This window comes from Sinocyclocheilus anshuiensis, unplaced genomic scaffold (assembly GCF_001515605.1).
Source record: "Sinocyclocheilus anshuiensis isolate Anshui unplaced genomic scaffold, SAMN03320099.WGS_v1.1 scaffold187, whole genome shotgun sequence".
Classification (NCBI taxonomy): domain Eukaryota; kingdom Metazoa; phylum Chordata; class Actinopteri; order Cypriniformes; family Cyprinidae; genus Sinocyclocheilus; species Sinocyclocheilus anshuiensis.
This window is the reverse complement of record NW_015552537.1, coordinates 473,981-486,931: the sequence shown is the minus strand read 5'-3', so window position 1 is coordinate 486,931 and position 12,951 is coordinate 473,981. Positions and strand designations below refer to the sequence as shown.

The 12,951-nt window shown below is 41.6% G+C and overlaps 1 protein-coding gene across 5 annotated transcripts in view; it reads left to right on the top strand.

Moving 5' to 3' along the window:
• cdkal1 (CDK5 regulatory subunit associated protein 1-like 1) overlaps window positions 1–12,951 on the top strand; it is a 243,364-nt gene that overhangs the window by 221,397 nt on the left and 9,016 nt on the right. For all 5 annotated transcript variants that reach the window (XM_016454129.1, XM_016454125.1, XM_016454128.1 and 2 more), the window contains exons 13-14: window positions 4,224–4,307; window positions 10,438–10,602. In XM_016454129.1, coding sequence (XP_016309615.1) covers window positions 4,224–4,307; window positions 10,438–10,602 — 249 coding nt within the window. The remainder of the gene's footprint in view (window positions 1–4,223; window positions 4,308–10,437; window positions 10,603–12,951) is intronic.

Here is a 12,951-nt window from a genome sequence, read left to right as displayed (position 1 = left end):
GTGTGAGTGAGAGAGAGAGAGTGTGTGTGTGTGTGTGTGTGTGTGTGTGTGTGTGTGTGTGTGTGTGTGAGTGTGTGAGTGAGTGAGTGAGAGAAAGAGTGCGTGTGTGTGTGTGAGAGAGAGAGAGTGTGTGTGTGTGAGTGTGTATATGGGTGTACATTTTTTGCATTTAAAAATTAGATTAAAAAAAACAAAAACAAGGTCTAGAGATATTTGAGTGCCACAGTTTTACAGCACTGTGTTCTGCGTGAGATGCTGCAAAAGCTACAACCGGTCAAATACACACATCTAGTGCATCTTTAAAACAAAGGAAAAGCAGTGAAGGAATGTAAGAACGTGATTCATTCTGCTGAAAGAGTCTCAAACGCTTGAGTTTAATTCATTCTGATTGTTGTTTGGATTGATTATCAATTAATGTGATCGTCCTCTTACACTTGACAGGCTGCGTCATCTGTTGTCTTAACAGTGAGAGATTCAGATCAGAGTTTCACGTTCCTGCAGGAATGGCTGAGCGTTTGAAGCTCACCAGAGACTCTGGTCTTTATCTCCTAAAAGGCTGTGATGTGAATCCTCTCACGTCGCCCGTAAAGCCCTGCAGATCAGCAGGCGTGTTTGTGCTGGACCGCTCTAATTATTATTCTCTTTTGATTCGAATCCAGCCCGGATCTGTTTGTTTTCGATCACGACAGCAATGAAGAGGAGATTCCACAACAAATATCATCTGCTTCTCATCCTGTGCGTTCATATGACGGGATTCGCCCCTCGTCAGAAACAGGATCTTCGTTTGATTTGTGGATGTTGTGGTTCATGATCTGGATTAGGCTCAATTAAGAGGGAATATTATATCTGTGATCAGACGGAGTGTTTCCAGAGCAAACTTCACGCTGGACGTTGATCTCCTGAGATCTTCTCTCTTCTCCTCTGATGTGTTTCACTCCTCACCCACCACAGCTCACTGAATTCATCAGCATCGGTCCGAGCGAGCTGTTAAAAACTTCATAAAGACTGAAATCAAAGTCTGTCCTGAAGAGAGGACGCTCCAGATACCTGTGTTAAAGACATCATTCAGCATAAACCCTGCCGCTGATGTGGTTTCACTCGAGATGCTTCTTCTCAAGCGGTTTATCCTTATATATAAATTAACACACAACTTACAGCAGCTTGAAGTAACATGCCAGTCGTGATTCATATGATTCATTCTGAATCTTCTGAAGTCGTGTGATGTTTCTGACCAGAGATTCAGAATCGAGAGCAGAATCATTGAACTTGAGAACTGAATCGGTGAATGAGTTGTTCGTTTGAGCCTGATTTGGTTCCTCAGTTCACCTCAATGATTCAGTGATCCGATCACAGCGGTTCTTATGTTAACGACTCTCTGGAGGGGAAGAGTTTTGGTAAATAACTTGCATTTCAGTCTTTTCAGCACACAGTGACATTAAATGACTTCTGAAGATTTGAATCGTTCAGATACTGTTATGGTATCTGATCTTCTTGGAGCTTGAGAGATTTTGGAATGTGATTAAATAGAAAAGAGCTGCATGAAGGTTCCAAGGAGAAAATATCAGCACACGAACAACACGAGAGTGCGTAAATAATGACGCAACATTTATTTAGTAGCTGAATAACTCTTTAAATCGCTTCTCGCCGGGTTAGTTTGCTCACAGAACAGCATTATTATGTGAGGATGGGCTCGTCTTTTCTTTTGCTAGCTCTTCATGGATGTGTCTGTGATCGTCGCAAGCGTCTGTTGACAGCTTTGAACATTAACAAGACGTGTTCCTCGCCGCCTCCGGCTAGTCTCAGACAAACTCCACCATTCTCTTTGAGGCAACCTTTGGACATCATTCAGTTCATTCTGTAGGCCAGTGGAGCCACGCATTCATTCATCACAGGAGCACTTCAAATGAACAAGTGAAGATAAAAAGCTGATTAGAAATGGTGAAACTTACATTGTACCTCAAGGACACACTTTCCCTTATATATTCATATGAATTTAAAGCTGAACTCTTGATGAAAACATCTCATGTTTGACTCATTAAAGGTAAGAGCGTTTAGTAGTTCATCCACACACTCTCGCTGTGCGTTTGAGTTTTAGATGTTTCTTAATGTCCTCATTTGTAAAAACGATGAGATCTTGAATCAGTTTGCAGTCGTGGAGGTTTATCCAATCACTGCTTTCACTTTCATCATGATTCACGGCTGTTTGTCTTATCAGAACGACCGGATCGCTCTCCTGCATCCATCACTTCCTCTGAAATACATGAACTTATTCTGAGAGCCTTCTCCTCCAGAAGACTGATGGTCTCTTCTGTTCGCCGTTAACACGGCTTAATCCACTCAGTTCTGTGGTTTGCCTTGGAAACGTAGCGCTGGTGACTGTAAGCCCTTCACAGCGACACCGTATCCGAGGTCTCCGTGATTTCAGTGTGTTTGTCATTTGATGTGCATCGTCTTTAACTAAGTTACATTTTCAGATACTTCCTGATCTTCAGATTTCATATACAGTTGATCATTTTAAACTGAAGTGGTTCTGTGGTTTTGAGCAGCCGACATTTTCCTTTCCTACACAATGACTCTTCATAGTGACCACGACTGTCAGAATGAGCAAAATCACCATAAAGGTCATCCACTAAAGTGCTGTATGTTGGATTTGTATGAGGAACCAATGCAGAATTTAGGCCTTAAAACATCTCAATTTGGTAAAAAAGTCTATGCTGATGTTTAATCAATATTCCAATCAACCAGTCAGATTTAATGACAAGTTTACATTTTTTAAAATTACAACCAGGATGAAGTGCTTCTGCATCTTTGTTATTCACTCATAGCGTTAGAGGGTAAGGGGTAAGTCGTGGCCTAATGGTTAGAGAGTCGGATTCGTAACCCAAAGGTTGTGGGTTCGAGTCTCGTACCGGCAGGGATTGTAGGTGGGGGGAGTGAATGTACAGCGCTCTCTCCCACCTTCAATACCACGACTGAGGTGCCCTTGAGCAAGGCACCGAACCCTCAACTGCTCCCTGGGCGCCGCAGCATAAATGGCTGCCCACTGCTCCGGGTGTGTGTTCACAGTGTGTGTGTTCACTGCTGTGTGTGTGCACTTAGGATGGGTTAAATGCAGAGCACTAATTCCTAGTATGGGTAACCATACTTGGCCACATGTCACTTCACTTCACTTCACTTAGAGTAAATGTTCAGGCAGGAGTGTTGAGACCCTGACATTAACACGATATGATGCACCAGGCAAAATCACACTCCCCTCTGGACGTATGTGCAGATCTGCAGTCGTGTTCACCGTGAACTGCTGTGTGAAAATGGGCTTGGGTTGACATGAGGGTGATTAATAGTTTTTGGTGAACTCTTGCTTTAACAGAGTTTGGCAGTGTGTGATGAGGGTCAGTCATTGAAAAGAAATGACATCTTGAACGTTTCTGAAACTTCAGGGACAACGTTGTTCTCCAGTGTCTTTAATTTCTCCAGCGGTTGAGATGTAGGAGCGTTTTCAGCACGGATAAACTGCATTTTCAGAGAAATGAAAGGTAATTTTTCCTGAGTTCAGTCATTTGTTAAAGGCTTTGACAGCGAGAGTCACGGCAGCGAGCAGCTGAGACGGACCTTCATCTCCAGAAGAGCTGTTATTAACCTTTGACCTCCGCTGACCGCTCTGGCATCACTGGCAAATCACTGGCAGTGTGAATGAACCAAAATCTAACGATCCGGGAACAGTTCCCGGGACACATTACCCGTGTGTTGTCTGGAATCTCTGTGTGAAAGGGGCTAGTGTGTGTGTGAATGCGTGTTTGCATTTGTGTTATTTGCAACAATTGTGCTTTGCAACGATTTGTATTGTGAAAAGCGCTTTACAAATAAAACGTATTCACCCGGTGTCTGTCTCTCACTGCAATGAATCGAGTGTTGTAGCAGTAAATCTGTTCAGCACACAGAGGCTCCTTAAAACATGTTAACTACATGCACAGTTGCTTTGTGACAGTCTGAATGAAAGAAGACATTTTCCTTCATAAGATACTATCAACGTACAGTAAGCCACTTTTATTTGCTTCAGTTAGAAGATGATGGCCCTGTTTCTCTGCACATGCATGTATTCATGGTTAAATGCATCAGCCTCCGTGTAAATGTCACCTGTTTACTAATCAGCGCTTGTGTTTGCTGTCAGGGCTGGAGGCTAAGCAGTTTGAGCTGCTCATGAGTGTTTCTGTCTCGTCTCACAGATCGGCGAGAGGCAGCGTGTGCTGGTCACTGAGGACTCCTTCGATTCGCAGTACTACGTCGCTCACAACAAGTTCTACGAGCAGGTACAGCTCACCTTTGATCATTCAGATACTGTTATATGGGATTTATTTTTATTTTTTCTTCCGGTTTTAATTTTAGTAGGCTATAATAACCCTGCCTTTGAATTAGGGATAGTCCAGTGATTTGGTCCATTCAGTTCTAATAAAATAAAAGCTTGGATTTTACTCCAAACCTTTCCACTTTGAGTCAGAAAGCTATTAAATTAAGTTTCACTTTTAACTTTTATATCTCACTGAGCACAACCACAAACATGAGACATATCTGGACAGAAATACTCATTTATGAATCATAAGCATTTTTTTTCTTTAGAAAATGTACTACTACTTGAGTTTTAAGCTTAAATTTAGTTAAAATTGTATTAAAAATAAAAGAAGCTTCTCTATAAGAGTGACTTTTGTCTGGAGAATTTAGTGGTTTGATCATAAGAGCATATTTCTCAGGCTCAGAGAATTCACAAGGTGCTTTTCAGTGTGTTTGGGCGCTGAAGGATCTGATGTCTGCGTGATGATTGTGAAGTGAACAACACGACACGGCTATTGAGGAAAATGTTAGCTTTTTTATTCCGAGCATCCATGAAGTCCACACTGTGATGGTGAACACAGCAAGGTTTAGGGAAAATGTTTATTTTAGCCTGTATATCCATTCACACAGAACACGTTATTACTTTGAAAAACAGACGACGCAGGCAGTGAAATGGGGAACAAAGACGCAGTTTTTAAAAGTTGGGCTTTAATTTGAGCTCTGCAGTCAAGCACATGCGTCTAGAGGGTATTTACATAGAAAAACTATGGAGAGGTAGGGGAGAGCGGGGCACAAAGTAACACTTTTTGACTTTCTCAGTTTGTGTAAATCCAAATGGGGTTCAGAATATAATTTTTTCTATCCACAGTAATTTTACACTTGTCTAGTACAAATACGTTGCTTTGTTTCATTATTACAGTGTATACGTTTTTCTTTATTTACCCTCAAAAAATGGAAGTGAAATGTGACAACATGCCCCGTATGACTCTCGATGTCTTAGGCCTAATTGAACGGAGGAATTATGGTATTCTTCTGTAGCCTGACGACGAGTAACTTTAGACTATTTGTGGGTGGCTGTTTGTTGTTTCACCTATCAATTCGTGTCGATAAAGTATAATAGGGTAAATCCTGTATAGTGATTTATCCTAGGGGAGAGCGGGGCACAAAGTAACACTTTTTGACTTTCTCAGTTTGTGTAAATCCAAATGGGGTTCAGAATATAATTTTTTCTATCCACAGTAATTTTACACTTGTCTAGTACAAATACGTTGCTTTGTTTCATTATTACAGTGTATACGTTTTTCTTTATTTACCCTCAAAAAATGGAAGTGAAATGTGACAACATGCCCCGTAGGTGGGTACATTGTAACATGACCATATAACAGCTTAAAACGTTATCTGGTCGAATTAAAAAATATATACAAGACAAACTAAAATATTTTGTTAATAATAATAATTTCTAAACATTAAACAGTGACTGTCAGTCTTTATTCTCCTGTTTCTCGTTGTTTCTCATTAAAATTAATTAAAGTAAATAGTGTAAATGACATCTAATGTCATTGAATAGCACATTGTAACGCAGTGTTAACCGTGCCCCATCTGCACAACTGGAGTTTAAACCTGGTTACTGTCTTATGATAGTTAGCGAAGCATTAAAAAACTATCTGAACTGATAAATAACAGATTGGAGATTAAAATAATAGCAGATTTGTCTCATTTTAAATGAATAATAAAAACTGAGATGAAAAATTTACTTAAGCTAGAATTTTAATTTTACTGTGGCAAAATAAATGTTCAGCGATATCTTCAAAAGATTTTTGAATTTTGGCGCACTTTTTTTTCTATATAATGTTGATATGGTAACTAATAAATACTGTAAATTCTGTTATGCTAGCATGTGTGGAAATATTCAAACCATGTGTGTTACAACTAACCCCGCGTTACTTGCCCCGCGCTCCCCTACATCCAGAGAGATGGAAGAACACATTCTGTCTGAATGGCTAAGGTCTACAATATGAGTACGAACAGAACAACAATGTGTAGACATTTCGTTCAGTCTAGTCGTCACCTCAGAGCAGCACTGTCCCAGCGTTTGCCATCATGACTCTCACAGCGTTTTCAGGATGCTCAGACCGAGTGTACTTACAGTACTTTCTAGCTTTTCTGCTCCAGCTCCTTGTTTGAAAATCCCTTTCAAAGACGTCTGTCTCCAAACTATGGACAGACAGAATTTCCTTCAGCTACCGTGAAGCTGATGAGAGACAAAAGTCGAGTTCAAGCAACAGCAGTGTAAAGTGTGCAGTCATTTACTCGTGTCATATGAGTTTCTTTCTTCCATCGAACACAATAAGAGAAACTTTAGGAGAATTGTGCATTGCATTATAATCTGAAGACATATGATCATAGAAGCCTGTTTCCACCATGGAATACAATTTAAAATAAAATAATGGATGTAAAGGTAATTGTGACTTTTTATCATGAAATTGTTTATATCTCACAATTTGCAATTCTGAGAAAAAAAGTCATATAGAGGACATTTAAACTCATAATTGCGAGATATAGTCAGAACGCAGACTTCTTTTTTCTCGTAATTCCAAGTCTGACTTATCTAACAATTTGGACTGTTTTTATAATCTTGCAGTTACGAGTTTATATCTCATAATTCTGACTTTTCTTCTTAGAATTGCTAATTTAATATCTTGCAATTCTGAGAATTTGTAAGAATTCTCAGCATTGCGAGAGAAAAAGTCGCAGTTGTCTTTTTACCTTTTTTCCCCTTATGTGCTGGATGCGTGTGAGGATCAGACCCAGATTTCGCCTCTGCTGAAGCTCTCAAATCATATATTCACAATTGCTAGATGAAGGCAAATCAGTGCAGGTCTGATGTCAGCAATTCCACACTGAAGATTCTCGCTCGGCTGATAACAGAACACATGCATTTGAGATGATGGCGAAGAACAACATCTTCAGTGAACAAGAACTGTTGTGTGGCTTGACGCATAGGTCTGTATGAACTGCTGTTATATGCAACCTTCCTTTTGTTCTGTGAAGGAAAGTCCATTGTACAGGTTTGGAAGAGAGTGATCTGTTCCTCTGAGGTAGGCAGTGAGGGTAGCTCTGTTTTGCTTCCTCTACTTTCTAAATGCACTTATGTCTTCTGCGTTGTTAGATGTCATTGGTTTCCTTTCTAACTAGTGAATGGTGTGAAGTGAGACAGATGTGATCATCGCACGGTTCTCTCGGCTCCTCACAGGTCACAGAGGTCACCTGCCAGACGCCATTCATCTCTCCATTACTATGTCCAGCAGAAAGCCATCTCCAGCAGCATTGATTGAGCCCTCTGTTTTCTTTTCCTGCTTTTGCTCTCCTTTTCCTTCTGGATCTGCAGTCTGAAAGCCGGAGCGCTCTCCAGCGCGTTTGAGACGTGACTGACCATCCATCAGCGGATCACCATGAACATGGGGCCGATTAAGAGCTCAGCTTAGGCTGTTTGGAGCTTAAGCCGGTCTGCCTTTGAGCTGCCAGCGCTGTGTCAAAGACTGAAGACGGAGCCACTCGTACTCGTCAGGGAGCAGGTTTAAGCGTAAATGAGTGAAAACATCTGCTAGTGTCATGAGATATGTAAGAAGTGGGCCTTAAAGGAACGGTTCACCCAAAAATAAAAAATTCTGCCATCATTTACTCACCCTCAAACCTGTATGAGTTTCTTTCTTCTGCTGAACACAAAAGAAGATATTTTGAAGAAAGCATGTAACCAAACAGCTGACTTCAGTAGCATTTTTCCATACTGTGGGAGTCAAAGGGGGCCAGCGGTTCTTCAGAATATCTTTTTATGTTCAGCGAAAGAAAAAAGTTCAACAACTTGAGACTGAGAAAATGATGACAGAGTTTTAGTTTTTGGCTGAGCCTCATCAAGAGAACTGGTCTTGTTTTAATCGACCGGAAATCAATACAGGAATTGAGAATGTGATGCTATTTACACACAGCAAAAAATACACAACAACTCGTAAGACCTTCAGACCGACAGCAACGATCCGCGTTCTTCAGATGTTATGTGATAGAGCAGTGGACTGATGCAGTGACTGCTGACGAGTGCAGACCGATGAGCTGCTGCTGTTAAACACAAAGCGTTCCTCTTCGCGTTACTCTTCTCATGGATCGCTCCAGATGGGACTCAAACCATCACCGTTTCAGTGACCACCCTGACCACGCATCTCATCTAGCAGATGTTACTCTACACACGGTCATCCTCTGCCACAGGCTCACCGTTCGCTTCACAATCAGGAGATGGAGACATGATTCGCAGCTTCCCGCAGAACGTGGACCGCTCGTAATGGGTTTCCGGTGTGCGAGGACTCGTCTCAATAGAAGCGAGACAAAGACGTATGAGCGTTGCATCTGTCCCTTAAAATGTTAGTGTTTGACCTTCAGGGTTTGTGTAATTGAATGAAGTAAATGGGGGGAAGAGAAACTCTTCTCATATTAAAGTATTAAAATTCACGGCACAGAGATGGAGGAAGAGCCTAATTGAAAACGTATTCGACAGATCCTCTGATATGTCTGAGTTGTGATGAATCATAATGTGCTTTAAGCTTTCTGCCGAGCCTTTCATGTCTGGGGAAGGTGGTTTTTACGCTCTGAACTTATCTGCCACTCAACATAATGAAGGCAATTTCAGTGTAAACCCCTATAGATCCAAGCGCACAGCTTTTAATCCAGTTCAGCCTCCACGCCTGGACTGATTCATCTCCCCTCAGACTTCATGCAGATCTGAAGCTCGAGAGAACATGACGGCATGTTGAAACAAATGATAAAAATGCTATGCTAATAACACTGATCGACGCTTACAAGCTCAATGCTGCTACTGAAGAGTGTGTGAGGAGCGTTAATGAGCAGCTTGATGGTTATGTGTGCAGTGAAGGCAGTTGAAAGGGATGAGCAGTGCCACGACTCTGAAGAGCCATGCTGTTTGATTCAGCCCTCACCATTCAAACACACATTTGCCCTGTAGCTAATGTTTTGATTTGGTGTTAAATGGTTAATTAAATATTATTTTTATGATGTAATGTCAGTTGAATGTGCTTGACATGATCGTGGATCTGCTGAAGGTTAATGAGACGCAATTCATTTTTATTACTGGACACAAGCCAAGTCACAGTTTGTTTAGTTCTGCAGTCTAAACATTTTCCTCTTTCCATTTATGAGCCGTACATTAGATTTATTGCTGAACACTGTAAACACCCTGCTTTCCCAGTGTTTTTTTATGTTGTGTTCATGATTCTATTTCGCATATTGTGTTTAGGGGTGTTGAACTCAATCGTTGCATCGATGCAGTAATAGACCATAATCGATTATAGCCTACTGACGTCATTCGCTTGTCACGCGAGTATTAAAAGATCTGCGCTGTGAGACACGTGTGCACTGCTGGACAGTGTGTGCTTCCACCCGCCGCTATCTCAGTGCTTTACTTTAGATGTGCTTTCATTGATGCCGTTTATTAGATGCATGAAACTCACGCGCTGACAGACTTTCATGTTTGCTTTGTGTTTGTTTCTCCTGAAGCTCGATCGCGGCTCCGGTTAAATGCACTTGCATCTCCGAACACTTTTATGATATGAAATTGACGTAAACAAAGTCAGTTATGTTTCCAGAACAGGACAAAACATCATTATGTGGAAGTAGATCTGTGCATTAGTGTGAATGCAGCCACTGTCTGTGATCTCATCAGTAATAATCAAACCGCAGTAATGCTGAGGAAAAAAGAAAACCCATAACTATGATTGTCTGTAAACGTTTGGATACGTAAAGCACTCTCAGACATTGAAAGTGCTTTTTGTTTATCACTTGTAATTGTCTTTTCCCCCTTTATTACTTTATATTTGCTTGTATGTTTGAAGCTATATTTATTTGGTTCTTAACAATTGTTTTGATTTTAAAAAGTAGCCTGCTTATATAATTTCATAAAAATGCACAAAATAAATTTGATATAACCGTGATGCATCGTGATATCGAATCGTTGACTTGCTACTCGCAATCGAATCGAATGGTGAAATAAGTGACGATTCACACCCTTAGTTGTGTTATATAATGTTCTCCTTTGTGCGGCTGCAGGTTCTGGTGCCCAAGAAGCCCGAGTTGAAAGGGAAGATGGTGGAGGTGGACATATACGAGGCTGGGAAGCACTACATGAAGGGCCGGCCGGTGGAGGACGCGCAGGTCTTCACTCCCTCCATCGCTCAGCCTCTTCAGAAGGGACAGGTGTCTGGACTCCCTCAGGTCAGTCTGCTGGACCGTCTCTCATTAGCTCGCTCTACACCTGTCTTTATTCTGAAGAAGGCAAAGCACTGCGAGTGGCTGACTGAGAAACTTTCGGCGGCTGTTTGAGTAGTTTTGAGGCGTTTCGGAGCTCAACCTTCTTCAGTCCGACAGCTTGAATGTGATGCAGTAATGATGGGGTCCTTCAGAGACGAGCAGAAGCTGGCGCAGGGGACGGTCAGTCGTGCCCAGAGCCTGTGATGGCCAGCTGACCGCTGCCAGAGAGTCACTGCGTCTGAAGGGATGGACGTGACAGATTGGAGGCCGATTCCTCCGGCCCAGACTCCAGACTTCACACACTTTTACATTAGGACGGGAGTGTGAAGTTCACAGTGTGTTCACAGGTTTACTGATGATGCGTGAAACCACCTACACACAAGAATCAGCTATTATAGTATAAGCAACCCAGATCTGCGCTACTTTCTTTAGATCATGTACATGACGAGTTTGCCAGAGAACATTCCTGCTAAATGAAAGACTAATTGTGTGTTTCTCTGTGAATTTAAACAGTATCTGATAGCTGTGAGACTTACTGGCTCATCGGGACCAGCTTGTGCTGTTTTAGAACTTAACAGCTGATTGCTAACTGGTTTAAGCAGGTTGTTAGTTGGTTAAGTACTGACTGAGTCATTATTTTCTCACCCTCATGTCGTTCCAATCCCGTATGACTTTCTTTCTTCATGGAACACAGAAGATGATATTTTGAAGAATCTTTTCAGCTGTTTTTAGTCAGTGGGGTACAAAACATTCAAGCCCCAAAAAGAACATAAATTAAGAAAACTCCACTGGTTTAAAGCTAGTCTTCTGAATAGAAATGATCACTGTATATGTGTATATATATAAGGAGAATTTAATTGATTATTTCACCAAAAACCAAAACAGTGATCATCTCCTGCTCAAATCCATTATGGGTATGTCAGTAACGTCAAACCTCGCTGGCTGCTGATGTGAACCATTTAGGATTTGGGAATGAGTATAGATGGGCTGGTCATTATTTTAGTTTAGCTTGAAGAAAGAAAATGATGTGGGTTAACTATTCCTTTAAGCAGGTATGAGCAGCTGGTTTGTTGACAGTCTGAGACGGTACTGAACACCGTTGCCTCAAGCACAAGCTGCCAGCGTCTTCATGATGCCTTGCAGTCATTCCATGGCAGTGTCTTGCATGAACGCTGTTTTTCTGTTTCATCTCACTCAAGTGGACAGCCTGGTTGTTGGACTGTTTTGGTCTGGATGTTGATGTCAGAGGGTCTAGTTTTGTACGTTTCTGACTCGTAGGGTGAAATCTTGTGTGTCGTAGGCTGAAGATCTAGTTTTACTAACCCTTTGGCCAATTTGTTGTTAATGAGGGAGCTAGATGACAGTTATGAACTCTATAATGAAGTCCAGCGCTTCGTATAGAGCGGAAACCTCTTGTGTCTGAGGGGGATGGTGTGAGCGAGAGCGTCTGCCGCTCTAGTTACTCTGTCTCTGCCTGGAGCGCTTGAGTGTTAACTACTGAACTCAGTCCCGTCTAAAGACAGCAGATCACCACTACTTACAGAGTTCATTCCACACCATTAGAGGCCCTCCGTAAAACTCCAGTCCTGCTGCTGTGTGCTGATCAACGGAGCTACCGGAACCTGCCAGGAATCAAGAAAGAGTTGCTTCTAGTAGCTTGTTGTTTACATCCAGATAAATCTTTTTTTCTTTTTTTCTGAACAGCTTCTGTTAGACTGTTAGATGACCATGATTGCTTAGCAGCGTATTTTCCCCTCTCTCTCTCTCTCTCTCTCTCTCTCTCTCTCTCTCTCTCTTTTATTTTATGGTCTGCCAGGGCAGCAGTGAAATCTGATGGGGTGTGAAATTAAAATGTGTATCACATTTTGAAGCATCAGTTGATGTCCTCTGTGTGGACGTGTGTTTCTCTCCCCGCTAGAAAAATAACACTGCAGTCACAGATTAGCACAGAATGACCACACACACACACACTCACTCACACACACACACACACACACACAATAACACACACTCACACAATAACACTCACACACACACACACACACACACTCTCACAATAAAACACAATAACACACATTCACACAATAACACACTCACACACACATTCACAATAAAACACAATAACACACACTCACACACACACACACACACACAATAATACACACACACACACACACACACACACACACACATACCCTTCATTCACAACACACAAAAGGCACTTTTACAAACCAGTAATGATTATTTCTTGATAATGATAGATAAATATTCCCATTGAAAAGTGAGAGGGTCGTGTCCCCCCCCCCCCCCCAC